We start from the raw sequence: 27833 nt of genomic DNA, 5'->3' as shown, positions 1-27833 counted from the left end.
ATGAGCACCATGCGCCTGCTGACACTCGCCCTGCTTTTCTCCTGCTCCTTCGCCCGCGCCGCCTGCGACCCCAAGATCGTCAACATCGGCGCGGTGCTGAGCACGCGGAAGCACGAGCAGATGTTCCGCGAAGCTGTGAGCCAGGCCAACAAGCGGCTCGGCTCCTGGAAGATCCAGCTCAACGCCACCTCCGTCACCCACAAGCCCAACGCCATCCAGATGGCTCTGTCGGTGTGCGAAGACCTCATCTCCAGCCAGGTGCCAGCGCCCCCAGGGCTCACGCTGCGCCGCCTCACCACCACCCTCCCTCCCTCACCCGCCATCCCTCCCCCGTCCCAGTTTCATTCCATCCTTTCCTAGCCCTCTCCCTCCCCTTGAGAGAGGACCCAGGGGGCTGGTCTCACGAGCAGCTAAACACCAGTGTTGGCCGGTTCCCCATCTTAGCCCCAGATCAATCACCTGCCACCGGGGCTTGTCCTCACAGGGTTTCCAGGTCTCGAGGTCCAGACTGGCGTGTGCAGACATGTGGCCGTTTGTTTGGTCACTGTGTGTCAGGGTCGGGGCAGGCATTCCAGGCCTGCCTGAGAGGTGCCTGTCCCAGCCACATGCAGGACTGCAGGGCTTTAAACTGGATGGGGCCTGGGGCCATCTTTGTTCCTGCTTGGAGATCTCCTTCCCTTCCTCCCTCCCCTTCCCCCATCCACAGGTCTTCCTGAGATGGGAAATGGCCCAGGTGTTGAAGCAGGGTGTTCTCCAGGGTGGGAACGGGACTGCGTATGTGAGAGGTATCAGAGCAGAGCAAGGCAGCCACTGGCTGCCAGCGCTGTGGGGGAGGACATGACTCCCGGATTTTGCCTGTCAGAGCGGTCCGCCCCCGGGCTGCGCTGCCTGCTGAATCCCAATGAGGCCTCGGGATCACTGCAATGCAGCCTTTTATGTAACAGGCGGGACCGACACCGGTCCAAGTGCTGCTCACACCCTCACCTGACAGGCACGCCACATCCATGGACACACACGCTCACATGTGCACACACATTTATCCACGTTTGTGCACAGAGATGCATAGACTTAAACTAGCACCTCTTCATGCACATCGTAATTGCACAGTCAATTGCACACGCTGATTCACACACAGCCGACCCCCATCCATATCCACGAGCACACACATTCCTGTGCCACACATGCAAACACGTGTGCTCACACAAACTCAATCATACATGCACATACACATACAGATATGTTGGGGCATGCAGTATACACACACACACCCAGCACACACTTGTGAGCACCTGCATGGTCACAGGCATGCACACACACGCTCAGGCAAACACTGACCAGGCCCCTCTGGGTGCAGACTGTGCGGGGAAAAGGAGGGAGAAGAGGTATGGTGCTTTCTGGGGATCCCTCCTCCAGCTTACAGTTTTGCTGTTTGTGGGCACTGTTCTCCCAGGGAATAGCCAGTGCCAGGAGCAAAGGTGACAGCAGCAGCTGTCACTTACTGTCACACGCTGTGGGCCAGGTGCCGGCACGGCAGCCATCGCCACCACCACGTGGGCCAGCGCACCCCCCGCCCCGTTTGCAAAAGCAGGTGGTCCTGTAGCTCAGAGGTGGGAAGGCAGAATTGGGACTGACAGGTCCTTCTAATGTGAGGGCAGCACGGAACTGCCAAGCCATCTGCCCCGTCTCCCTGCCTCGGGGGCAGAGCCACTGGTCCAGGCAGGAAGGCCAGGTTTCCTTGAGGATGTGGTCAGTGCCCAGGTCAGCACTGGGTCTTGTTCAAACCGAGCGGGGCTCAGCCTGCCCCTGGAAGACACCAGCAGGGGACCCCGGGCCTCTAGGCGGCTCCTTGCCCAGCTTCTCCCGCTAATACTCAGTCTGTGATGTCCGATGCACCTTCCGGAGCTGCCCTCCATCTCTGGAGTGCTGGCCTCCGTCCATCTCTGACCCAGGATGAGGGTCAGCGTGGGGCTTGGTGTGGCTCTCCCCAGCCCACGCTGGGGCAGCATGTACGGTCCCAGGACACGCCAAGGACTGGCCTTCGTCCTCCCTCTCAGGGTCTCACCACACAGCTCAGGGCAGCCCCCCAGGGTGAGGGGCGAGAGGGGAGGCCCTGGACAGGGGGTGGGGGGGAGGGGCCTGTCATCTCCCTGTGTGTCTTCTTGGTCCCAGGAGTCTTGCTCGGCCTCTGCCTCATCCCTATGATTCACTTACACTCAGAAGGTGGGACTGGGGTCTGGTCCCCCCTGCTGGGTGGCCTGCACTCCCGGGGCTGTGTGAGCACAGGTGGTGTCCCCCTGACACTACCCGCCCCCCGCTTCTGCGTTCAGCCTCTGCTGCTGCTGGACAGCCAGCTCCAGGGCAGTGTCCCCCGCTCCCCACTCGAGCTGACCCTGTCCCCTGTGTCCACAGGTCTACGCCATCCTAGTTAGCCACCCACCTACCCCCAACGACCACTTCACTCCCACCCCCGTCTCCTACACAGCTGGCTTCTACCGCATCCCCGTCCTGGGGCTGACCACCCGCATGTCCATCTACTCAGACAAGGTAAGCCTGACCGCTGGACGGGGACCCAGCCAGCTCTGCTCTCGTGTTCAGACCCGGTGGCTCGTTCCTGCAGCCCAGAGCCGCCAGCAGCTGCTGGGGGAGAGATTGGGGGGCAGGTGCTTTGCCAGGATGGGGGGGCACAGGCAGAGGGGCTCAAACCATGGGCTCTGAACTTCAGGTGCAACAGGGTGATACACTGAGGCACGCTCACAGCTCACACCGGAACACACTCACAGTCTCACAGAGACACGCAAACTCACCCACACACAGGCACACCAGTACACACTCACAGCACACAAACTCACAGTCACACAGACTCACACAGACTCACTAACAACTCCATACACTCACACCCACACACACACAGTCACACACATGCACAGGGACACTCACATGCTCTTACGCACACACTGACGTTCACATGCATACTCACACCATCACCCACTCAAACATTCATGCTCATGTGCACACTCACATAACTAACGTGTTCACTCCCCACACTCACGCTCTATCACACACTCAGACGGGCCCACACTCACACACTGACACACATGCCCACGCACACTTGGGCACACGGCCCACTGACAGGTGACGGGCGCCAATAGCAAGCCCTGGGAAGCAGCCGTCGTGGGCCAGAAGAAGAGGCAGACAGGGCAGCTTCCTGGACAGCGGGACGGGGCACTTTGGAGGAAGGGGCGCCAGGAGGAGGAAAAGCCTAGAAGTGGCTGGGACACCAGGTGGCAGTGAGGGTGTAGTTACCGGCACCTCCCGCTAGAGGGCACAGCTGGAAGAGGTTTCCAGGTGAACAGAGGAGGCAGCTCGTGGCTGGGGGGGCTGGCCTGGGGGTTTCGGGCCTCAGGGATGTATCGTGGCCCATGGGCTGGGGGTCTGGCTGGAGTCGCCGAGTCGTGGAGCAGCAACTGGGAGAGTCTAGAGGTCACCAAGTCGGTTTGGCAGGAAACTCACCCCCATAGCAGCCGGGACCTTGCACTAGTTTGCCCAGCCCTCCCGCAGTGTCTGCCCACGGCTCTGGGAGGACTGGTCAGCTGGGGAGGCAAACTGGCCACTAAGAGGCTGGGGGGTAAGCCTCCTCCACATCTCCCTCCAGGCCTGGTGTCACCTGCAGACAGGCCCGGAGGGGCTGCTCGGCAGGGGACTCCAGCTTGGTGCCTTAGCTGAGCGGCCAGAGGGCTGGGCTGTTGGGGGCTTCCCAGCTCTCCCCATCTTCTCCAAATCCGTCCTGCTGGGAGCCCCGGGTCCTGGATAACGCTGCCTAAGGCACGGAGGTCATCTCAGCCGGGCCCAGGGTGTCTGGGGAGGTCAGGGAGGGGTCCTCCTGGAAGCGATAGGAAAGCGAGGCCAGAGTGAGCGGTCCTCTGGGACGGCCCACAAGGGAGGAGGCCAGTGGAGGCCAGGACGGCCACCCGTTCCTGAGGCTCTGGAAACCCCAGCACACAGCAGAGGCACCCAAGCTGCTCAGAGGCACTTAACCCTCAGCTGTGAGAAGTGGAGGGCCCCCCCCACCTCAGGCCTTCCAGCCTCCTTTACCTCTCTGGGCACTAGGCCCCTCACATGCAAATGGGAGAACAATGCCTCTACTGAGGAGACCAGGCGGTGGAGCACAGGAGAGGCCGGGGTGGGGGGAGCCCTCTCCCAGAGCAGGACACCAGCCCATAACGTGTCCCCGCCCCAGATCCGGATTGAAGCCCAGCATGAGGGCAAACCTGCAACCAAATCTTAGAGCTCCACCTTGACCCCACTCCTGGTACAACCCACAGACCATCTGTGCCCAACACGTGGACCAGAAGGGCCTGGGTCAGGGCTAGTCCAGGACCCCAACCACAGCCCCCTTGCAGCCATGTCACCTGCTGGATGACAGACAGAGGCAAAGGGGCATTCTTGCACTCTGATTCCAAGGCACAAAGAGGGAGCAGGTGAAAGAAGGATCTGGAGGGCTCAGAGGACCCCAGGATCGGTGTGGGTCCCCAGGAACACGGCTCCCTGGGCAGCCTCAAAGGCCCTGTGCTGAGGCGGGAGGGTCCTGCTCCGTCCCCTCCCTGGCAGTGCACTTAGAGAAGCAAGGCGAGGTCAGCAAGCAACAACCCCTGGGCTCGGTGAAGAGATGGAGTATTTCACCCCAAGAGTGAAGACTTCCTCTAAATACTGGTTATGTGAATTTGGGAAGGACCCAGTGGGGAACTTTGAGATGCTGCACGCCAGCAAGAAGTTTCTGATCTCAAGTAGCTCAGCAGCGGTGGCTGCAGGGGAGGAGGGGAACGACCCCAGGAACAATTCCACAGACGCCCCCACCCCGTCTCAGTCAGGGTGCTGCTGGGCAAACCGATCCTCCTGCTCTCAGATTAGATGATGTGGGGTGGGGAGAGAGGCCAGCGGTGGGAAGGGAGGAGTGAGGGAGGCGGGGTCCCCGGGCTCCGGGGTCTGGAAGCAGCGAGGGGGAGCGTCCGGCCCGCGCGCGCGCGCGCCCCCTGGCGGAGGTCCCGTCCCGCGTCCTCAGCCATCCTGTCCTCCGCAGAGCATCCACCTGAGCTTCCTGCGCACCGTGCCGCCCTACTCCCACCAGTCGAGCGTCTGGTTCGAGATGATGCGCGTCTACAGCTGGAACCACATCATCCTCCTGGTCAGCGACGACCACGAGGGCCGGGCGGCGCAGAAGCGCCTGGAGACACTGCTGGAGGAGCGCGAGTCCAAGGTGAGGCCCGGACCGGGGTGTCCCGAGCGGAGCGGAGCCGGCGAGCCGCCGCTGTGTCTGTGGCCCGTGTGAACACCCTTCTCTTTTCATCGTGCATGGTCAGCACCAGTGCGTCTGGCGAGCGCCCGCCCCAGCCTGTCCTCGGCTCATTTCACTCGCTTTTGCCATTAGTCGAAATCTCCTTCGTGTCAGTCCCTGCGGGGCGAGGACAGGACCACCTGGAGCTCCGCAAACACCCCGCCCCGCCCCCGCTCTCCTCCCCCCTCCCCTCCCCCCCCCCCCCGCAGCGCGCTTCCCAGCCCACACAGGCCCTAGGCTCAAAATTCCCTAGGGTGCCCCCTCAGTGCGGTGGCACCACTCACCGTGTCCCCTCCACAAAGGACCCGGTTCCTTCTCTGCTGTGACCCGTGCCCTGTCCTCGTGCCGGCCTCACCCCCGCCGCAGCCCCTCACCTCACAGCTCCCCATCACCCTCCCCAAAGCCCCACCCACGGACATCTGCCACCCCCAAGCCCAGCCTGGGCCCTGCCCCTCTTCGTGCCCCCCCACTCTCCCCACGGAACCCCACACCCTTCCTCTCCTCACCCCCCCACCATGGGGGCTGGGCTCTGGACTCCTGGGGATCGAGTAGACTCCTGGCTCCAACTGAACATTCCACCCCAGCCCGGCACCCACGTGTGGGCTGTGGAGAGGCCAGAGTGGCGTTTCTGGGGGTCCAGGCGACCCCCACCCCACCCCCACCCATCCCCACTGCCAGCCTGAGGAGGAGCTGGTGCTCACCAGAGGAGGCCCGGGGTCACGCCTTCACCCAGCCTGGAGCCCTGGGCGCTCAGCACCTGGGCCAAGGCCCCCCGGGGTTGGGTGGAGGCCAAGCTGGGCAGAGAGGGAGGGAGGCCCAGGCTGGGGAGGGCCCCGGGAGGCCAGACCAAGGGGCGGCGGGGAGCATGTGCGGTCTGCAAAGTCAGAGTTGGCTTCAATAAGCTGAGTGCCAACCCGGGTCCCCCAGGGTGCCATAGGCCCCGAAGGGAAGAGAGGGCCCAGCTGGGGGTGAACCAGAGGGCAGACCCAGAGGGTCCTGGGGTCCTGCTGGGGGGGACTGGCTGAGTCTGGGAGGGAGGGCCCCACCCCCCTGAGACAGCACCCAGCACCAGGCACGCGGGTCACCTCCTGGCGTGCCCACCTGTGGCTGCGCGCATGCCCAGTGCATACTCACGCGCCCCCCTGCACGCCCAGCCACACGTGCTCCCTCTCACAAGCACACACGGCCGTTCCCAGGACAATCCACTCACACTCTACTACTCCTGCCACAGGCTCGCAGGCACCCTCCACACCTCCACGGCCCGGGGGCTCACACACTCACACGCGTGCACACACGCATACTCAGACAGCGCTGGCCCTCACCCCCACCCACCACAGACTAATGTAGGCTGATGCTGCCGTGCAGACGCCCACAGACGCACACGTGCTCACGAACTCCTGTCACAGCTGCTCTGCAGCGCACACGTGGGCTGACAGGCGCGCCCATCACACACCAGTCAGCGAGGGCAGAGCAGCTGGACCTCTAAGAGAGGCAGAAGGGGGTGCTGGGAGGGGTGGGGAATAGGGGCAGGGCTGGGGGAGGGGACATCACCCATTCGGGACTGACAGGGCTGGGGTGGGTGCTGCTGGCACCACATAGCAGGTGCCTGGCGGGGTGCGGGTGGATGGGACCCCAAAGGGACGCGTTTGGCTTGGACGCAGACAGGACCTCCCTTTCTCCCAAACGTGACCGTTTCCAAGAGCTCAGCTCCATGGCAGGGAGCCTCGGTGGCCCCCACGCCCCCTCATCCCCCAGCACCTCCCTGGCCCCCAGCCCCACTCCGGGCCTAGGTGTTTGCGAGCTCCAGGTACGTGCCCGTCTGCAGACGTGCCGAGGAGGTGGTGTGATTGCTTTAGCGCCGTCATTTTCAACCGTTTATAATCTTCTTCTGTGTCTGCATATTTTCTCTGTGCACATTATTCATCAGAGTAAAAAAAGGAACTATGAAAACCTCGACCAACTGTCCTATGACAACAAGCGCGGACCCAAGGTATATATGCATGGACGTGCACGCCACCCACCGACTAGGGAGCCCCGGCCTCCGGCGCCTCGGCCGCTAGGGCTACCGTGGGCCCAGCCGCGCCGCGCCGCAGGCCCGAGCAATGAGGAGAGTGAGGTCGAGAGCAGGCAGCGTAGGCAGGAGAGGGCAGGTGCCGGCCGGCCGGGGCCCCGCAGCCCGCCCGCCGGGCCAAGGGGCAGGCACGGCCGCAGGAGGAGCTGCTCTCCGGGAAGTGCATGCGAATCTCCGGGCACCCCAGGGTTTCCTCGTGGAGCCCAGGAGGGAGCCCGCCTGCCCGCCTGACCTGCCTGCGGTCCGGGCTGCTCCTGCAGGGCCTGTGGACCAGGCCCCAGACGACCTCCCGTGGTTTTGGAAAAGGCGGCCCAGCCTCCGCTCCCGATTGCATTCCAAAACTCTTTTCTGTTTCCTGTCCGCTGCACGCCTCTTTCTGAGTCTCGGTCCACTTCAGCTTGCATGCTCAGTGCAAAAGTGAGGCCAGGAGTGAGAGGTGGAGAGAGACGCGGAGCGCAGAGAGCGAGCAGGCTGAAGAAAGGACGAGCGAGGCCGGCCGGGCGAGGAGCCTGGAAGGCAGGTGGCAGTGCAGGTGGCCGGCGCAGGCCGAGGCGGCCCTAGCGGAGCTGCCTCGGGGTTCCTAGCGGCTGCGGCTCAACTCTGGCCCCTGAGGCGCTGCATCCCCCGCCCCGGCCACCTGCTAACGCTCCCGCTCACACCGCAGGCCGAGAAGGTGCTGCAGTTCGACCCGGGGACCAAGAACGTGACGGCGCTGCTGATGGAGGCGCGGGAGCTGGAGGCGCGGGTCATCGTCCTCTCTGCGAGGTGAGGCCAGGCTGGACGTGGGCTTTGGCGTCCTCGCCCAGGACGGTCCCCTCGCACGCGTACACTGGGCCTCGGGCGTGGGAGAGGGGTAAGGCCCTGCCCTTAGGAAGGCAAACGCGGCCCAGGCGATAGATGGGGTGACGCGGGGCTCTGGGAACTGGGTCAGGGAGAGGGCCTGGGGAAGTGACGTGGGGTCTGCGTGTGAGCCTGCGGGGGAAGGCCCACAGCAGGGACAGGGCCGGGGTCCCAGGGCTGAAGGGTTGGAGCAGTTGGACTAGGCAGCACGAGAGGGGAACCCAAAATCAGGCTGCTGCTGGACGGGCCTGGTCCCCACCGTAACCCTGGGGCTGAGCCCCCAGTAAAAATCTGTGTCCTCCTGGGAAGGGAAAGGCCAGGCCACCAGGAATAGGAAAAGGAAGAGCCTTGCCTCATGGGACATACATGGGACAGCCTGGGGAGACCCGCCCCACTGTCTGCCTGTCCCAGAAGCTCTGCAGGCTCCAGCAGAGTGGAGAAAAATGGCGGGGGTCACCCTGCAGCCGGCCAGCGGGAGCCAGCAACACCCTGAGTAGCAGGGCAGGTGTTCGTTTGCACATTCAGGCAACAAACCTTTGGCACAGAGGCAGGTGCCCCCCGCCCTTGGGCAGAGGGCACGGTGGGACCAGCAAGGGCTCCTCGGGCTGGAAGGCATTAGCGGGCACTAACGCCCACCGCCCTCCACTCATGCACACCAGCACAGGCACTCACACGCATACACACGAACACGCATCACCCACGTACTGTCTACACATGCACATGCCGTATACACACATGTGCACGCAACATGCTTCCATGCCCTCCTGTACACATGCATGTGCCATATACACACCACACACACGTGCACACAGGACATTCATATGCATACACGGGCACGCTGCTACATATAACACACACAGACATATGCTCACCTAGATACACGTGCAGACACACCACACATGTACGTGCTCTGCACCGACACACAGTGCACAGTGCTCTCGTGCATAGGTACATACGCCACATACACACCACATACTACATACGTGCACGAACCCCACACATGTAGCAATACTTACTGTTCACAAAGGCACAGCACCTGTCAACCACATGCCCACCTCTTGAATCCACGCAAGGCCTCTGGATTGTCAGGCGGGAAGGGACCGCTCCCCTCACACCCGGGGCTCCTCGGACAAGAGAGGCCAGAGTCCCACCACACAGGGGGACCCGCCTGCCCAGTGCGCTCAGTTCCCAGAGCCCGGGGAAGCCGGCGGTCCACCGGGCAGGGCAGACGCAGGTCTTCTTCACCCTGGGCCCCCAACCTGATACATTCTGGCTTCCCTCACGAGGGCTGATGAGAGCGTTTTGTGGAGAGACCCCATTGAGCCAATCTTAATTTTTGACCAGTTTTCTACACAGTGCTTCAGAGTTTCTAATTTATTTCCAAAACTTTTAAAAATAATCCTCCTGAAGTTATCTTTACTGGGATCAGTTATTTCCATAAAACAGTTTGACGGGTCGATCAGGCTTTTGCCTGCAACTGCTTTACTGAAGATATCAGTTTACACGGACACAAGCATAGGTGTGTGCTCATCCCACCAAGGCCAACCTCACAGACCTGGATGGTGTCAAGCAGACAGGCCTCTCCACCAGGCTTTGTGGGCACCACTGACAGGGGCACACCGTGCCCTGACACGCACGAATTGGTGTTGCTGGCGATTTTGGCTGGATGTTGCCTGAAGCGCCTCTAGTTTGCATTGCTTTCATCCAACAGTAGCGTTCTCATTTAGAGCAAACACGGAAGATTTGCATTTCTTCCTTGAGAAACTTGGGGGGCAGGCCTCTTAGGGAACCTAGGGCCATCTTAGTTTCCAGGCTCAGCCATTGGGAAGATAACCCAGCACTCGGACAATCTCCCCAACCTCTTTGTACCCCGATGCCCATGCATTAGAGAAGTAAAGTGTCTGTCGTGGTCCAGGCCCATCTGGGACCAAGTTCGGCCCAACAGGGGACAGAGGGTGGGAGCTCCACCAGGCCCAGGGTCCTTGTCCTGACCAGAGGGAGCCCACCCCTAGGGGACCAGGTCCACAGAGGCTCACTTGTAAGGACGCGCCAAAAACTCAGGACCATGCGTGCCTGCAAGGCGAGGCCTGTGCTGTGTCCTGCCAGGGGCCCCAGCCCTGGGTGGCAGAGAGAACACAGCTGCTTGTGCAGACTCCAGAAGGGAGAGCAGGTGCCCTCATCTCTCTCCGGTGGCTTCTGCTGTGATGCTCAGGGCAGCTCCCTGGGTCTCGGTCCCAGAAGCATCTGACCAACCAGAAAGCCCCCAGCCCCTCAGTTCACAAGCTTAGGCATGGAGCACCAGAGGGGTAGGGCTTGTCCAGGGAGTTGCAGGAGCACGGGCTCAGGGGTGGACAGTCCAGGCACACACTCGACTCTGCCACTTACCACTTGTGTGCCCTGGGTGCCACAGTTTCCCCTCCTGACACAGGGGTAGTACTTCTGCCCATCTCACAGGGAGGTTGTGAGAATTAAATAAGATGGTCCATGAAAAGCATTCAGAATAGTGCCTGGTACCTGGTGAATGAGTCATCAACCAGTAAGGATCCATCACCATCCCACGTCACCCAAACCCTGCCCACCAAGGGCAGCGGGCCAGCAAGAGATGTTGGGAAGCTCAGGGGGCCTGGGCCCACCCGCTCGCTCCTGTGGGGGTCTCCTGGCCCAGGTGCGGTGCAGGCTTGGGGTGGTGGCTGCACCCCCTCTCTGCAGTGTCTCCAGACCTCCCTTGGGGGAGGCAGGGTTGGGGAAGAGGCCACGTGGATAGGCCACGCTGCGGAGGAGGCCCTGGGAACGTGGAGCAGCCGCCGCCGGCCGCGGGTGGGAAGGGCTGGAATCCTGGCCCCTCACCCGCTCTGCCCCACAGCGAGGACGACGCTGCCACCGTGTACCGCGCAGCCGCGATGCTGAACATGACAGGCTCGGGGTACGTGTGGCTGGTGGGGGAGCGTGAGATCTCGGGGAACGCCCTGCGCTACGCCCCTGACGGTGAGTGCTGGGCTCCAGGGTCCCGGTGGGCAGGGGTCCCCCACGGGCTCTAAGCCAACGCTTGCCCCAGGCATCATCGGGCTGCAGCTCATCAACGGCAAAAACGAGTCGGCCCACATCAGCGATGCCGTGGGGGTGGTGGCCCAGGCCGTGCACGAGCTTCTCGAGAAGGAAAACATCACCGACCCCCCGCGGGGCTGCGTGGGCAACACCAACATCTGGAAGACCGGGCCGCTCTTCAAGAGGTGGGCGGGGCCGCTCGTCTAAGATGGGCGTGACCACTCATCTGAGGTGGGCGGGGCCCCTCTTCCTAGCTGAGCGGGCTGATCTCCTAAAGTGGGCGGGCCACCGTTGCGGCGTTGGGAACAGTCGCTCTTCACAGGGTGGTCCAGCCCAGCCTGCTGTATCCTATGGATACCGCCACCTTCCCCAGTTTTCTGCTGTGTCCCCCCCCGCTCCACCCTCACCTCCATCTCCACGATGATAATCATCTGCTCCATTTCCAACACTCGGATGTCACTGAAGTCACGGCTGCTTCCATTTCTCCTGCCCCCACCTTTTAACACTGCTGCCCACCCTGAGACCCCACCCCACTCCCCAGGATGGCTAACAGCCCTGGGGAGGAGGATCTTGCCTCAGGTGGGGACTGGGAGAGTCCACGGGCCCAGGAGGTCAGACGAGGAATCCAGGTATGGCATCCAAGCCGGTAGAGAGCCAGGGCTGGCCGGAGACCCAAGTGGATGGCCACAGCAGGGCAGGAGTTAACTCAGAGAACCCTGGACACCATGGCACTAGTGTGGGGGAGGCCCAGCCCGACACCAGCACCGCCACCCCCAAGTAGCTTGTGCAGAGCCATGGTCCACAGGGCCCACGACAGGAGCACACACACAGCTGCAGATACAGGCAGCATATGTGCACATGGGCACATGCATGTGTACACAGGTTCAGAGAGGCACATGGCACATCACACGTGCCACAAGTACATGCACAGGGTTGCACCCCACACAAAGATCTTGTGTGCACACATATATGGCCCAGTAGACACACCCCCCCACACACACACAGGTGTGCACACTCAGGAAGAGTGCTTCCCCGCCACTGGCTGGTGAACCGCCCACTGCTCCTCCCTGGGCTTCTGCCTGCTCATCTGTAAAGCTAGGACAGCTGCTCTGAGAGTCAAACACCCCAACCCACAGAAAGCCCTCAAAACAGGGTCTAGAGGCCAGGAGCTGCTCGACTGACGTAGCTGTGCCGTCCACCTGACTCACAGTGGGCGGGGCTAACTGCAGCCCTGATCGTTCTAACCCGCACCGCCCCCCTCCAGAGTGCTCATGTCTTCCAAGTACGCAGACGGCGTGACCGGCCGCGTGGAATTCAACGAGGATGGGGACCGGAAGTTCGCCAACTACAGCATCATGAACCTGCAGAACCGCAAGCTGGTGCAAGTGGGCATCTACAACGGCACCCACGTAGGTGGGGGTCATGAGGGGGTGGGGGCTGGGGCCTTAGGGTCCTGGGGCCGAGACCCCTGCGTGGCCACCCTCCATCTCATACTCCCACCCCCAGGTTATTCCCAACGACAGGAAGATCATCTGGCCAGGCGGAGAGACAGAGAAGCCCCGAGGTTACCAGATGTCCACCAGGCTGAAGGTGGGGGACCCGCCACCCTGCCCTAGCCCCCACACACGGTGTACTCCATCCCGCCCCTCAGGTGCAGAGGAGGGGACGGTGAGGTCAATGAAAGTGACTAAAGGAAGTGGGGACGGGACCAGCACCCGCTGCCATTACACACACCTGGCACTGCAGAGGCAGCAGGGGGAGTGGGTGGAGGGAGGAGGGAAGCCGCCGGCCCCCTGTCTCATGGGCTCTCCCCAGCACCCCTTCTGACCCAACTCCACTTAAATCTGGGGAAGTCATGTGGGCCAGGACTCCCCTGGGGATGAGCCGATCGGGGACAGGGGAACAGGTGGGTGGACTTCAGCTTCAGCGCTCTCTGCCCTGAGTCCTGGAGATGATGCCCCCATACTCTTCATCACACCTCCAAGTGGTCCTAGCCAAGCCCCCACGCTTAGCCTTCCTGGCCTCCTGCCATGACTCGGTCTCACTGCCCTTCTGAGCCCGCTCTCCCTACAGCATTCCCTATGGCCGGCCATCCCCTCCGTGATTCCCTGGGCCTCTGGGAGCTCCCTTCCCCAGTTGACCTCATCCCTCACAGCTTCTCTTCCTTGGCCTGACTCTTCTATGCTCCTTTGGATTCATCCCAGGGTGCCCTCCCCAGCGTCCCTCCCACACTGACCCACACCAGCACCGGGCTGGTACCTGAGCTCACAAAAGGCAAGGACCTTCAAGCACTGTGCTTCTCCCAGTGTCCCCCCCCAACCCCCAGGTCCTCAAATGTCTCTCAACCTTGTCTGCTTTCTGAGCTAGCTCCCCCATGGCCTCTCACCTGGACCCCTTTGTCAGCACCTGCCCACAGGTCACCACCCCTCTCAAGGGGCAGAGTGGACTTTCCCAAAGCCAACGCTCAGGAAAGACACCTGGTATTGAAAAGTCTGAGTGTAAAACAGCCAAAACAGTCAGCCAGATGGTCCCACACAGGCTTCGAAAGCCAGATGGCTTTTTACAACTTTTTTTCGTCTCACTGATTTTTTTTTTTTTTTTGCGGTACGCGGGTCTCTCACTGCTGTGGCCTCTCCCGTTGCGGAGCTGTGCTCCGGACGTGCAGGCTCAGCGGCCATGGCTCACGGGCCCAGCCGCTCCGCGGCATGTGAGATCTTCCCGGACCGGGGCACGAACCTGTGTCCCCTGCATCGGCAGGCGGACTCTCAACCACTGCGCCACCAGGGAAGCCCTGTCTCACTGATTTTTTGGACACTAAATTGTTTATTTTTTAATTAATTTATATTGGAGGATAGTTGATTTACAATGTTGTGTTAGTTTCTTCTGTACAGCAAAGTGAATCAGTTATACATATACATATGTCCACTCTTTTTTAGATTCTATTCCCATATACAGGTCATTACAGGTTATTGAGTAGATTTCCCTGTGCTATACAGTAGGTCCTTATTAGTTATCTATTTTATATATAGTAGTGTATATATGTCAATCCCAGTCTCCCAATTCATCCCTCCCATCTCACTGATTTTTTTAAAAAATATTTATTTATTTATTTGGCTGCGCCGGGTCTTAGTTGCGGCACGAGGGATCTTCATTACAGCATGCGGAATCTTTAGTTGCAGCATGTGGGATTTTTTTTTTTTTTTTTTTTTTAGTTGCAGCATGCAGGATCTTCGTTGTGGTGTGTGGGATCTTTAGTTGTGGCATGCGAACTCTTAGTTGCAGCATGTGGGATCCAGTTCCCTGACCAGGGATCGAACCCGGGCCCCCTGCATTGGGAGTGTGGACTCAGCCACTGGACCACCAGGGAAGTCCCCTCACTGATTTTTTAAAAGCACGAGCATGTTACTCGCACAATAGAAAACGATGAGGAAACTTTTAAAGGCAAATAAGCTCCTTCAGGGGCTCCCAATCTCCTGCCCTCCAGGCTGAGGCCGGGGGCTGCCCGCCCTGGAGGAGAAGGGGCCTCACACCGACCCCACGTCCCCTGGGACCCCTCGTCACATGCCGTGCTCGGTTCAGCCCCCTTTGCCTGTATCTATCCTCCGCACCCCCAGGTTTCAGGCCCCTGAAGGACAGGGAGGAGAGAGCTCCCCAGCATGAGCCCCAAGGAGCCCCTGGATTGAAGAGGCCTCGGCAGAGAGGGCGGCATCAACGGGGAAGAGGAAGGGAGGAAGGATAGATGATCAGACAAAGACCCGCTGCAGGGGAGGCTGAGGCCAGGAGAGGCTGGAACACCAGACAAGGGCAATCCCTGTGGGTCCCCGGACATGTGCAGGCTCTGAGTGCACATGCCCCTGTCCTCATGGCAGGGGTGGGGGCAGGGGGCAGGCTCTGGGCTGGGACAGGTGGTTTCTCAGCCCTGAGAAGTCAGAGAAGGGGCCCAGGGCAGACTTTAGTGATGTGCAAGCCAAGGCCCAAAGGAAAGTGGCCAAGAGCAGGCATGGTGCTGCAGGAGGCCAGGCGCCTTCTGAACGCTGAGGTGGCCTGGGCACGACTGGGGAGCCTGGGGCCCCTCCTGCAGGCAGCAGGCTGACCAACTTCCTGAAGCTCCAGAGGGGGCAGTGTGGGGCATTTGCAGGGGGCGGGTCGGGTCGGGAGGTGGGGTGTCCAGGGGAGTCTGGATGCTGAGAAGAGGACAGCACCCCAGGGCAGTCCAGGGCTGGTGGTCCAGGCTGCGTGTCGCCCTCCCCTCCAGATTGTGACGATCCACCAGGAGCCCTTCGTGTATGTCAAGCCCACGCTGAGCGACGGCACGTGCAAGGAGGAGTTCACCGTGAACGGGGATCCGGTGAAGAAGGTGATCTGCACCGGGCCCAACGACACGTCGCCGGGCAGCCGTGAGTGCGGGGCTGGGGCGCGGGCCGCGGGGCGGGCGGGACGGCGCACCTGCGAGCCCCTCACTTTCCGCCCCTCCCCCGCGCCCAGCACGCCACCCCGTGCCTCAGTGCTGCTACGGCTTCTGCATCGACCTCCTCATCAAACTGGCGCGGACCATGAACTTCACTTATGAGGTGCACCTAGTGGCGGACGGAAAGTTCGGCACGCAGGAGCGGGTACGCGTGGGTCTCTGGGAGACGGCGCGGGACCCAGTCCAGGTGGACCCGGCCTGGCTAAGGGCAGGGTCTCGGGTGGGCGGGGCCTGCAGGCTGGGTGGAGCCTGGGTGGGCGGGGCCTTCGAGCCAGGCGGGGTCTGGAGTGGGAGATCCCGAGATGGGTCAGGGCGGGAGCCCGTCGGGTCCGGGGAGCAGGGCCCGCCCGCGGGGGCCGTGTCCCCACCGGCTGTGTCTCCCCACAGGTGAACAACAGCAATAAGAAGGAGTGGAACGGGATGATGGGCGAGCTGCTGAGCGGGCAGGCAGACATGATCGTGGCACCGCTGACCATCAACAACGAGCGCGCACAGTACATCGAGTTCTCCAAGCCCTTCAAGTACCAGGGCCTGACCATTCTGGTCAAGAAGGTGCGCAGGGGCGCAGCAGGGCGGGGTGGGGTCCTGGGAGGGCCTGGGCGGCGCTGACGGCCCGGCCTCCCGCAGGAGATCCCCCGGAGCACGCTGGACTCGTTCATGCAGCCCTTCCAGAGCACGCTCTGGCTGCTGGTGGGGCTGTCAGTGCACGTGGTGGCCGTGATGCTGTACCTGCTGGACCGCTTCAGGTGAGCGCGGCCCGGGGGCCGGACACCTCCACCTGCGGGGCGGGCGGGGCGGGCGGGGCGGGCGAGGGGCGGGGCGGGGCTGCCTCTCCCGCCCTCTCCCGCCCGCCCTCTGCGCCCCCGCAGCCCCTTTGGCCGGTTCAAAGTGAACAGCGAGGACGAGGAGGAGGACGCGCTGACCCTGTCCTCGGCCATGTGGTTCTCCTGGGGTGTCCTGCTCAACTCGGGCATCGGGGAAGGTGAGGCCACGCCCGGCCCGGGCCCCATGCTGCTCCGCAACCCTCACCCCCCCACGCCAGGAGCTGACCGTCCTCTGCCCGCAGGCGCCCCCAGAAGCTTCTCGGCGCGCATCCTGGGCATGGTGTGGGCCGGCTTCGCCATGATCATCGTGGCCTCCTACACTGCCAACCTGGCGGCCTTCCTGGTGCTGGACCGGCCCGAGGAGCGCATCACCGGCATCAACGACCCACGAGTGAGGCCTGGCCCGGCTGGGGGAGGGGGGCGTGAGGTCAGCGGCTGCCTGGGGTGGGGCCGGGGAGCAGCCGCGAGCCGGGCCCTCTGACCTTGCAGCTGAGGAATCCTTCGGACAAGTTCATCTACGCGACGGTGAAGCAGAGCTCCGTGGACATCTACTTCCGGCGGCAGGTGGAGCTGAGCACCATGTACCGGCACATGGAGAAGCACAACTACGAGAGCGCGGCCGAGGCCATCCAGGCCGTGCGGGACAAGTGAGGGGCGGGGCGGGGCGGGGCGCCGGACTGGGCGGGACAAGTGCGGGCGTCCATCTCTCCAGTGAAAGTCAGAGTGTCCAGGCTGGATGGGAACCACGGGAAGGGGATAGACAGGGGGTCTCCAGGCTGGCGAGAGGGATTGCAAGGGAGCCAGGGCGGCCCGAATGTGTGGGCCCCTGTGACCCTGCCCCTGCCCGCAGCAAGCTGCATGCCTTCATCTGGGACTCGGCGGTGCTGGAGTTCGAGGCCTCGCAGAAGTGCGACCTGGTGACCACCGGCGAGCTGTTCTTCCGCTCAGGCTTTGGCATCGGCATGCGCAAGGATAGTCCTTGGAAGCAGAACGTCTCCCTGTCCATCCTCAAGTGAGCCGGCCCCACTCCGCCCCGCTCCAAGAGCCCCACCCAAGGCACACCACCTCCTCCCACCGGCGCAGCCCCCAGATGCACCCCGCCTGCAGTGCCCCGCCCCGCCCCGCCCCACCCGGCCTGTGCCGGCCTGGCCTCCTCCGCGGGCCCGCCTCCCTCGGCTCACATGTCCCGCCCACCCAGGTCCCACGAGAATGGCTTCATGGAAGACCTGGACAAGACGTGGGTGCGGTACCAGGAGTGTGATTCGCGCAGCAACGCCCCTGCTACCCTCACCTTCGAGAACATGGCAGGTGGGCCCCCATGCCTCTCGACACCACTGCTGACACGGGGTGGACTCCCCAGGGGGCCGGCTGCCTGGCCCGCCCACAGCTGAGGCACTGGGTCTTGGCCCACAGGGGTCTTCATGCTGGTGGCCGGGGGCATCGTGGCTGGGATCTTCCTGATCTTCATCGAGATCGCCTACAAGCGACACAAGGACGCTCGCCGGAAGCAGATGCAGCTGGCCTTTGCAGCCGTGAACGTGTGGAGGAAGAACCTGCAGGTAGGGCGGGCCACCCTCCGAGGCCTGGTGCCCACGGCTCGGCCTGGCCCCGGCCCTCCTCCATCCCCGCAGGCCGAAGCGCTGGCTCTGGCTCCCAGGAGCCCCTGTGGCAAGGACTGGAGCTGGGAGCCACAGCCAAGGCCGCGCTGCTGGGGGCCACCCGCAGGTGGCCACCTCTGCAAAGCCGGGCTTCAAGCGTCCGCCTGGCCCCTCTGTCTCCAGAGTCGCCCACCGGTGCCCATTCCATAGGAAGGCAAACTGAGGCAGGGTAAGACAGGGACCCACCTGGGTGTAGCATGTGAGTCCAAGATGCACTCTGCCCTCGCCGCCCCACGCCCCTCCTTGGCACCCTCTGGGGACCCCCTTCCCCACTGCCCTGGTGTGTCCTGTGCTCCATATAACTCCAGTCTTAACTGGCCGGCTGCTCCTGCCTGGCACCCCAGGCTGTGTCTGTGGGAATTTGCCGCCAGCAGAGGACAGGCTGCACGTGGGGTGGCCACAGCCCACCTGGGACGGGCTTGTGCCCCACAGTCCAGCCCCGGTCTGCCCCATCTCTTCTCTTTCTCTGGGTACCTCCCCGGAGCCCGTGCCCTGGGAGGAAGCTGGTGTTGCAGAGAGGGAGGGCCGGAGCGATGGGGTGGCTGGAACCCCACACCTCTCATCTGCCCACTCTTGCTCTTGGGACCTGGCCGCTGCTCTCGCTGGCGGGCACAGGGCCCGTCCTGACCATCAGACCCGAGGCCAGGGTCCCAGGAGCTGCCTCCGTCTCTCCGTCACTCCAGTGCATCTCGCCACCTGCCTTCGGCCCCTCAGCCCCTTCCTGATTCTTGGTGCGCTTCCTCGGGGGTCAGAGTGGCCGGTGGGGCCAGTGGGGCAACTCCTCCCATGCTCGGAGGGCTCCTCCTCCTCGGGACGCCCCTAAGCCAGGGGCACCTCGGAGCCAGGGAGCCAGGCGGACCTCCCAGGAAGAGAGCCAGATGGGACCCCCGAGCCCAGCCCCAGCATGAGCGAGGTCAGGCCCGAGAGCCGGGCAGGAGCAGAGTCCGCCTGCGAGTGTCCGACCATCGGTCGGTCCATCCAGCACAGGGAGGCAGGCCGGAGTGAGGGCCCGAGTGGCCAGCCAGGCCGGGCAGCAGCCCCCAAGGAGCAGGCGAGGGCAGGTGTGGCCGCCACCCTTAGCCGTCTAATCACTTATACATATTCATTTTAGGATAGAAAGAGTGGTAGAGCAGAGCCTGACCCTAAAAAGAAAGCCACATTTAGGGCTATCACCTCCACCCTGGCTTCCAGCTTCAAGAGACGTAGGTCCTCCAAAGACACGGTAAGGGGAAGAGCGCCCAGTTCCACGTCTCCGACTCTTATCTCGCCCCTCCGTGTCTGTGTCCCGTGCATCAGGCGTGCCCTCCCCCCTCCCTCGCCATCCCACCCGCTCCCACCTCTGACTGCCGTGGCCTTTCTGCCCTCACCTCTACTCGCCCAGCACACTAGGTCTTCTCTCTCTGACTCTCTAGATCTTTCTCTCTTGGTCCTTTCTCCCACTGGCCCTCACCGGGTCCTCTTCCCCGTGTGTCTCTGCGTTAGTCTGCCCCCCACCCATGCCATGACGCCATGCGCCATCTTGAAGCCGTGTCATGTTGTTGGTCAGCCAGTCAGCCTCACCGCCTCGGGGCTGTGCCCAGGGCCCCGGGAGCCCGGACCACACTGTCCCAGGCTCCTCACCTGTCAGGAGGCCGCACCACCTCTCTGTTACGTCCGCTTCTCCAGCCTCTCCCAGAGAGGCCCACCGCCCTCTCTCCCTCCCTGCGACGTCCATGGAGGGATGGCTGTGATGTCCCATCCGCCCATCTGTCTGGCCGCCAGCCCTGCCACCCAGACACCTGTCTCACGTGTCTCACCAGAGCCATGCCTGTTGCATTCCCTCCATGTGGTCTCTGTGTGGGCCGGGGCTGGGGGCCGGGCCTGGCTCCATCTGGGTGGACGGCTGGGGCCTGGAGTTGGTACAGGCCCCTGGCCACAGGGGCGTCAGGTGGGGAATGGGTGGGACCAAAGGAGGCGGCTCCCACCCCAGGCCGAGCAGGGGCCCTGCAGGAGGCGTGCCGGCAGCACCCAGGGATCTGAGAACGGATGGAGGTGGCCCTGAAAGCCGTGGCCTCCAAGCCGTGGGCACTGAGGCTCCTAGACGGAGGCTCAGGAAGGGGAGGCCTCTACGGAGATCAGTGCCTCAGCGCCTGACCCCCCACCCCTTCAGAGCCAGGCCTTCCACCTGAGCCAAGAAACTCCCTGCCCTTCTGCCTTGGGCAGCCTGTCACTGGCCCAGATGTGCGCGCTCGAACCAAAGGCCCCCCCAAACTGACCCAGCCTTGCTAGGAGCATCCCCAGGTGAGGAGGGGGCCGCCCAGAGCCAGCACAGCCCTCAGCCCGGCGGCCTCCCTGCGGTCAGGGGTGGTTCGGCCTCCAGTCCACAGGGAGCCCCTAAGCCATGGGCAGCATCACCCACAGGGTCTCCTGCTCCAAGGCAGAAGGAAGCAGGGTTTGCAGCCGTCACCCCCAGTGCGTGGGAAGAGGGGCAGACACAGGACACAGACAGGGCTCAGCACAGAGCCCTCTGAGTCCCAGGTGAAGCCACCAGCACGCCCCAAGAGGGGCCTGTGAGGCCTGGCTGCTCCACTTCCCAGAGCTCAGCACAGACAGAGTGGGGGGAGAGGGAGGGTCTGTGGGGCTGGGAGCACAGGCCTGGGGCTGTCCAGGCCCGGGAAGTGGGTGGAGCCTGAGCCAGGGGACCCACCAGGGGGTGCAGGAAGAGGAGGATCAGACAGGAGCAGGGGTGGGGCAGTCGGGGGGGAAGGGCGAGAAGGTACCCAGCAGACAGCGCTTTGGGGGCCCGCAGCTGAAAGGAGCAGCAAGAGAGTCACGCAGGAAATGGGCCATTTTCTGAGGACGTCACTGAGTCCCACCCCCCATCCCGGCCTGGAGCAGAAATGCAGGCCCCTTAGCTGGTCCAGGCGCAGCTCAGAGACCCTCATGGTGCCTTTCCAGGGACACGCTCCCAGCAGACTCCTTGCCCGAGCCTCCCCAGGGACCATCCTCCAGGCCAACTCTGGTGCCACGTGGCATCTGGGGCTGGCCTGCCCTGCAGGGGTGACTGGGGACACTGCAAGCTGGGGGCTGGGCGGGGGAGGGCAGCCTAGCTCCCACCGTTTCAGGCTGGGCGCCTGCTCGGAGGGAAGCCTGGGTGGGGGGCTCTGTCGGGAGGGGTGGGGTCAGTCCGGCTGCTGAGATCCTCTGCCCCTGTCCCGTGGCTGGTCTGGGCCAGGGCGGCACTGGGCGCTCAGGGCTGGGGTCCCTGGCGGCCGGCGGGGCCAGCGGGTATTGATTGTTGGTTCTTATTTATAGAGCACCGGGGGTGGACGCGGCGCTTTGCAAAACCAAAAAGACACAGTGCTGCCGCGACGCGCTATTGAGAGGGAGGAGGGCCAGCTGCAGATGTGTGCCCGTCATAGGGAGAGCTGAGACGCCCTGCCCGCCCTCCTCTGCCCCCCTCCCCCGCAGACAGACAGACAGACGGACGGGACAGCGGCCCGGCCCACGCAGAGTCCCGGAGCACGACGGGGTCAGGGGGAGGAGCACCCCCCAGCCTCCCCCAGGCCGCGCCCGCCTGCCTGCCGGTCGGCCGGCTGGCCGGTCCACCCGTCCCGGCCCCGCGCATGCCCCCTGAGTGTCGGGCTAACGGGCGCCTTGTCTGTGTATTTCTATTTTGCAGCAGTACCATCCCACTGATATCACGGGCCCGCTCAACCTCTCAGATCCCTCGGTCAGCACCGTGGTGTGAGGCCCCCGGAGGCGCCCACCTGCCCAGTTAGCCCGGCCAAGGACACTGAGGGGTCCTGCTGCTCGGGAAGGCCTGAGGGAAGCCCACCTGCCAGAGACTGCCCACCCTGGGCCTCCCGTCCGTCCGTCTGCCCTGCTGCCTGGCGGGCAGCCCCTGCTGGACTGAGGCTCGGGCCAGAGCTGCTGAGGACGGGTCAGAGCTGAGCTGGCTGGGCAGGGCCGCAGGGCGCTCCGGCAGAGGCAGGGCCCTGGGGTCTCTGAGCAGTGGGGAGAGGGGCTGACTTGGCCCCGGGCAGAGGGGCTTGGAGCAGAGACTGAAGCCCCATCCTTCTCCAGCCACCACCAGAGCCACCATGGGGGGCCCTTGGCCCCGGCTGGCTGGGTCCCCCGCTCCCGCAGCGCCGGCACCTCACAGCCTTGTCCCCACCTCTCCCTTCTTGCCCACACCCCTTTTCCTCTTGACCCCATCCTCTGAGCTGGCCCTGCCCTTCCCGGACTGCAGACCCTGACCCCGCAGCTGGCAGCCGCCTCCCAGGAGCGCGCTCGGGCTCCCCACTGCCTCCCCCTTCTCCGGACTCCGTGAGGGCTGAGCCTTCTCTTCGCCTCCTCTGGCCCGCAGCCCAGGATGCGCTTCCCCGGACGCCGGCTCGGGACTGTCTTCAGCCCCGCGCGCCACCTTGTACAGGCCCAGCCCTTCCCGCGTCCAGGCGTGTGCCTTCCCCCGTTGCGGTCCGAGCGCCGCCGCGCGCTGCCCCTCCGCCCCAGGGGCCCGGCGCGCACCGCCCTCCAGCCCCACCCCCCAACCCGGTGTGTGCAGTGGTGATGCCGAAAGGAATGTCAAGAAAACTTCTATCTGTGTCGCTTGTTGACGCCCGCAGGGAGTGCGAAGGAGGGCAGGGGATGGGGGAAAGGTTGGAGGGCGGCCGCGGCCCGCTCAGGCTTGGGCGGCGGCGACTGCCGCAGGCGAGGCCATGCCGGCACCGGGATCCGGCAGACTCCTCGGTGGGCGGCGGGCGGCGGCGCGGCGGCGGCGGCGGCGCGCGCGGCAGGCGGTAAGCACGGAGCCCAGCGCCAGGCAGGCGGCCAGGCTAGCGAGGAAGGAGACGGGCCCGAGCGCGTAGACCACGGCCAGTTCCCGCGCGGCAAGGGGCCGCGCGCAGTGGTTGAAGGCGGCGTCGGGGAAGGCGGTCAAGGGGCTGAGCGTCAGGCGTCCCGGCGACACGCAGATCAGCGTCTCGGCCTCTGCGGGACACGGGAGCGGCGTCAGGCGACGGCGGCGGCAGTGGCCCGGCCCGCCCCGCCCCGCCCGCGCCCGCGCCCCCGAGGGCTCACCTGTCACGGGCAGCGGGTGCCTGCGCAGCCAGGTGCAGAGTGGGCGCAGCGCGCAGCCGCAGGCCCAGGGGTTGCCGCGCAGTCGCAGCGTGCTGAGAGCGGGCAGGCCCGCCAGGAGCGCGGGCGCGAGGGCAGGCAGCTCGTTGTCCTGCAGGCTGAGCGTGCTCAGCTGCGGGAGCGCGCCCAGCGCCGCGGGCTCTAGACGCGCCAGCCGGTTCCCGGCCAGCGAGAGGACGCAAAGTGCGCGCAGTGGAGCGAAGGTGCCGGGCACCAGCGCCTCCAGCTGGTTGGCGCTGAGGTCGAGCTGCTTCAGCGCGCCCAAGCCCCAGAAGGCTCGCGCGTGCACCCAGCGCAGTCCGTTCTCGCGCAGGTCCAGGTGTAGCAGCGCGCCAGCGCCCACGAAGGCGCCGGGCGGCAGCGCACGCACGCGGTTGTGGTCCAGCAGCAGCGCGCGCACGCGCTGGCTCAGACCCCCTGGCACGGCGGGCAGCGCGCGCCCGGAGCAGTTGGCCTGGCCCTCTGGCGCGCACGCGCACGCCTCAGGGCAGTCCGTGGCGCCCGGGGTTGCCGAGGGGGCGGCTGCGGGGGGCGCCTGGATCCAGACTGGCCACGGCGACAGCAGCAGTAGGAACAGCGGCGGCGGCCGCCGCGAGAGAAAGGAGGGGCTGCGCATGGGGGCAACCGTAGGAGGCCAGCTGCCCAGGCGTCCCGGGAGCCCGTCCGTCCCACGGCTGGTCCCGCGCCTAGGGCGGAGGCTGGGCACATAGCCAGCGCCCGGCACTGCCAGCCACCTGTCCTGAAGCTCTGAGCTCCTCTTGGCTCGGCGCCAGCAGCAGCACTGACAAGACGCCACCCTTCCTCACCTGCGTGGTCCACCGACCCGTACCCGGGTGAGGCCTGGGCAACTGGACCGCACCGTCGCCCCCGCAGCCTCACCCCCACTGAACTCATGGCTGCGACACACGGAACAGGACCCAGTGAGCCCTGCTCCTCACCCCAGTCTCTGCCGCCTCCTCTCGGCAGTGACCCTCGTGCACATATACAGTAGCCCCCGCCAGGGATGGTCCCATCCCCATGGGGCACCAGCACATGATGGGGGCCTGAACCCAGGGGACAGGCAGTGAGGTAGAGGGCGGGCTGCGCGCCTGAGGAAGGGGAGGCCATCACATCCGCCCCACCCTGCCCACCAAGGACTCTGCCGGAACTTGGAGGAGACAGAGTGGGTGGAGCAGGGGCACCAGCCCCAGTCCTCCTGCCACATGCTGCTCCCTCCGGACTCAGCAGAGTTGCAGGTCCTGTCCCGGCATTTTCCTGGGGTGGGTGTGGGGGTGGGATGGGCAGGGGCTCACGGGGGGCGGGGTGGGTGCTGTCTGCTTCATGGGACAAAGCGGCAGGAAGATGCAGGGAGAGGAGCTGGGCTGAGGCCACGACGGCAGGAAGTGGAAACCCCAGGGGTGTGCTCCCTGCCCTGCAGGGTAGACAGCGGGAGCCCAGCATGGGCACTGGGCACCCCACTGAAGAGACAGGAGGCCACGCAGGTAGGTACAGACCCCTCCCCCACCCCAATATGCATCTGCAGAAGGGCTCGAGGGGGGCCAGCAGAGAGGACAACACAGACCCGCCAACCAGTTTAATTCCCCTTCTCCGAGCTGCCCAAAGCCCTACTCAGGCGGTGGGGGTTGTGAGGGCAGCTCCTCTAGGGTCGAGTCCATGGTGATGGGCATGAGGCCATGATCTCCCAGGGGCGGCATCATGGAGACCTCCATTTCAGGGGCCATGAAGTGGGGCTCCACATGCCCCGCGTGCAGGTCCATGTGATCTTCCTGAGCCCCGAAGTGCCCCACCAACCTGCACAGCGTGGTCCAGGTCAGGCTAGCTGCAGGCGGCCATCGGCATGGGCTCATGAGGCCTCAACCACCCGGGGCTCCTGCCGTGTCTGTGAACCACACCTCCCGGGGGGGGGGGGGTCAGGGAGCAGGGGCACAGCTCGCCCTGGGGGTCCTCCCCCAGGGTCACTCACCTGCTGTCCATGTGTCCGGGGCATGTTTCACTGAGGGGTGGGGGGAAACAAAGGTAAGCCGTGAGTCTGGGAACAGTGGGGTTGGCCTCCAGGAGCCCAGCGGTGCTCCCCACACCTCTCCCCATCCCATTCTGGGAGACTCCATTCCCAAGTCCCTGGTGACCTCGCCCATCGAGACCAAGGGCCCAGGGGGACGGCCTGGTCCCGCAGCCCTCACACGTCCGCCCTGGCCCTGGGGCTCACGCACCCCTTGGCTCGAATGACGCCGACCACCACGATGACGAGCGCGCAGAAGCAGCTGGCGCTGACGCCCACCAGCACCGCCAGCAGGGCAATGAGGGCCTCGCGGCTGAGGCCAAAGCTACACTCACAGTCGGGTCCAGCTGCAGAGACAGGGCCAAGGGGCTGTCGTCACCTCCCAGTGCGTGACCCCCAAGCCCGCCCTCCCACCCCCGGCAGCCCCCAGAAGGACACGGGTGCGCCTGGCCTGCCTGGGCCAGGGAGGGGCCCTGGCTGGGGCCAGGGTTGGGGGACAGGAGGCACCTGCAGCAGAGATGAGCAAAAGGGACAAACACATCAGGCCGAGGGGGCTGCCAGCCAGGCAGGAGTCAGGCTGGGGCCGGGGGGCCATGGCCTCTGGACAGAACTCGTCGGAAGGCGCTGACCTCACAATGGAGCTGTGAGGCAGGGCGGGTGGGGGCAGGGCCTCGCCTTGGGCACCGCCTAGCAAGTTGGCGTGTAGGGAACTTTTCTGACCCAAGCTCTCTTCCTCCTCACCTTTGACTTTTCCTGGAGAATATGGGGTCTCTGCTTCATATCCCTCTTTTTTTTTTCAGAATTTAGCGTAACAGTTGTCTTTTTTTTTTTTTTTTTAAAGAATAGTTTGATTTCCAAAAAAATCGTGTGGAGGTGAGAATGCACTGTTTCCTCACCTACTGCGTTAGTTACCTGGCATGGTTTCCAAAGGGGCATCGGGCGGGCGCTGGGCTTCGAGCAGCCGTGGGCAGGCAGCCCCAGGGTAGGGCAGGTAGGGTGGCAGGGGCCTGGGAGTCACTCCAGAGTGCCCTGGCCAGATCTGAGGCAGGGGCAGTGGTGGGGCTGCCGTGGTCTTGGACGGAGAGTGCTTCGCGGCAAAGGGGCAGCGGCTGCACTTGGGACCCTGGGGTCGCAGAGGCGACGGCCTGGAAACCCAGAGGGTCCACAGCGGGCAAGCCTGGGCCTGTTTCTCTGTCAGGATAAGGGCTGCGGCAGCTCAGGTGGGGCCTGGGCTCCAGCTGACTGATGTCACCACCCTCCCCCCAAGACTGGAACAAGCAGGGACCAAGGGAGGCCCGGGGGTGGACACGCACCCACCGCCCCATACGGGCCCCAGCAGTGTCTCGCAGAACACCCTCAAGGTGCAGGTGGCTTCGAAACGGCTGCAGACAGCGTCTGGGGCTCTGGCTTAAGTGTGTCATTACAGTTGGAGCTCACGACCACCGCCACGGTCTGTCCCGTGCAGCCTCTCGCAGACCAGGCAAGCGCTGTCCACAGGAGGCTGGCACGGCTGGGGTTACCCTCAGCCTCCTCCCCTAAGGACCTGCCGAGCAAACCCAGGCAGCAGGAGCAAATACCTGCCCCCCACCACGGCTAACCCCACAGGGCACTGGGGGGTGGGGGGCGCCCCGCTGGGCCGCAACCAACCCCTGGTCACTGTGGACCTCCCTGACCCTCACACAGGAGCCCCCTCCGCACACCTCTTCACCTGTTGAGTGATCCTATGACCTGAGACGCTGGGTTTTACCACACTCATCCACAAACTGAGTCCAAAGGGACTCAGGGCAGGTGCGTCCAGGCCCAGCGGCTGGCACTGCCACCCTGCCAGGCCGGTCCAGCAGGTCTGCATCCTGGTTAGGATGACGAAGGCATGCCCAGCCCAGGGCCAGGCAGGAAGTCCCTCTTCTTTTTTTTCTTTAAGTGTCTTTATTACTTATTTATTTTTGGCTGCGTTGGGTCTTCGCCGCTGCGCGCAGGCTTTCTCTAGTTCCAGTGAGCCGGGGCCACTCTTCGTCGCGGTGCGGGGCCTTCTCATTGTGGCGGCTTCTCCCGTTGAGGAGCACAGGCTCCAGGCGCGAGGGCCTCAGCAGTTGTGGCTCGCGGGCTCTAGAGCGCAGGCTCAGTAGTTGTGGCGTGCAGGTCCAGATGCTCCGCGGCATGTGGGATCTTCCCGGACCAGGGCTCAAACCCGTGTCCCCCGCATTGGCAGGCGGATTCCTAACCACTGCGCTACCAGGGAAGTCCCAAGCCCCTCTTGTGACCACAGTGCAGCCCGCCTTGGAGGGGCCAAGCAGGTGGGGGCCAAGCAGGTGGAGCCCAAGGTGGGGACCCACTGGCCTGTCAGAGTCCTCAAACTGCTAAGGCTATGCAGCTAATCTCTCCAAACCCCATAGCAAACACCACCCTGTGGAGCAAGAAGGAAAAGCCCTAGAGGGAGTTCCCTGGCGGTCTAGGGGTTAGGATTGCGGGCTTTCACTA

General features: G+C 64.1%; 3 protein-coding genes across 7 annotated transcripts; 1 reads left to right on the top strand and 2 right to left on the bottom strand.

The window, feature by feature from the left end:
- On the top strand, positions 1 to 21968 carry GRIN1 (glutamate ionotropic receptor NMDA type subunit 1). 5 transcript variants are annotated; one of them, XM_060100648.1, is made up of 21 exons: positions 1 to 258; positions 2410 to 2544; positions 5078 to 5254; positions 7260 to 7322; positions 8068 to 8168; positions 11107 to 11228; positions 11299 to 11473; positions 12553 to 12697; positions 12795 to 12878; positions 15544 to 15685; positions 15774 to 15901; positions 16144 to 16308; positions 16384 to 16502; positions 16626 to 16738; positions 16823 to 16971; positions 17070 to 17227; positions 17431 to 17592; positions 17779 to 17888; positions 17994 to 18139; positions 19350 to 19460; positions 21900 to 21968. In XM_060100648.1, the coding sequence occupies exons 1-21, from the start codon at positions 1 to 3 to the stop codon at positions 21966 to 21968; spliced, it is 2832 nt and encodes a 943-aa protein (XP_059956631.1). The 5 variants fall into 5 exon arrangements, with proteins under 5 accessions (XP_059956631.1, XP_059956633.1, XP_059956632.1 ...); XM_060100650.1 differs by lacking the exon at positions 19350 to 19460; XM_060100649.1 differs by lacking the exons at positions 7260 to 7322; positions 21900 to 21968 and adding an exon at positions 21533 to 21649.
- A 933-nt stretch (positions 21969 to 22901) lies between these two features.
- Positions 22902 to 24375, bottom strand: LRRC26 (leucine rich repeat containing 26). The gene is given in 4 exon segments (XM_060102479.1): positions 22902 to 23209; positions 23300 to 24151; positions 24154 to 24352; positions 24355 to 24375. Coding segments are annotated over 4 exon segments (1380 nt in total).
- Positions 24376 to 24960: 585 nt separating this feature from the next.
- Positions 24961 to 25950, bottom strand: TMEM210 (transmembrane protein 210). Its single transcript, XM_060100637.1, has 4 exons — positions 25863 to 25950; positions 25567 to 25702; positions 25320 to 25349; positions 24961 to 25147 (listed from the first exon to the last, which is right to left on the bottom strand). Exons 1-4 carry the CDS (start codon positions 25948 to 25950, stop codon positions 24961 to 24963), a joined length of 441 nt encoding a protein of 146 aa, XP_059956620.1.
- Between the last annotated feature and the right edge of the window lie 1883 nt (positions 25951 to 27833).

The sequence above is a fragment of the Mesoplodon densirostris genome, chromosome 6, assembly GCF_025265405.1.
Source record: "Mesoplodon densirostris isolate mMesDen1 chromosome 6, mMesDen1 primary haplotype, whole genome shotgun sequence".
NCBI classification, from domain to species: Eukaryota; Metazoa; Chordata; class Mammalia; order Artiodactyla; family Ziphiidae; genus Mesoplodon; species Mesoplodon densirostris.
This window is presented reverse-complemented; position numbering and strand designations above follow the sequence as displayed.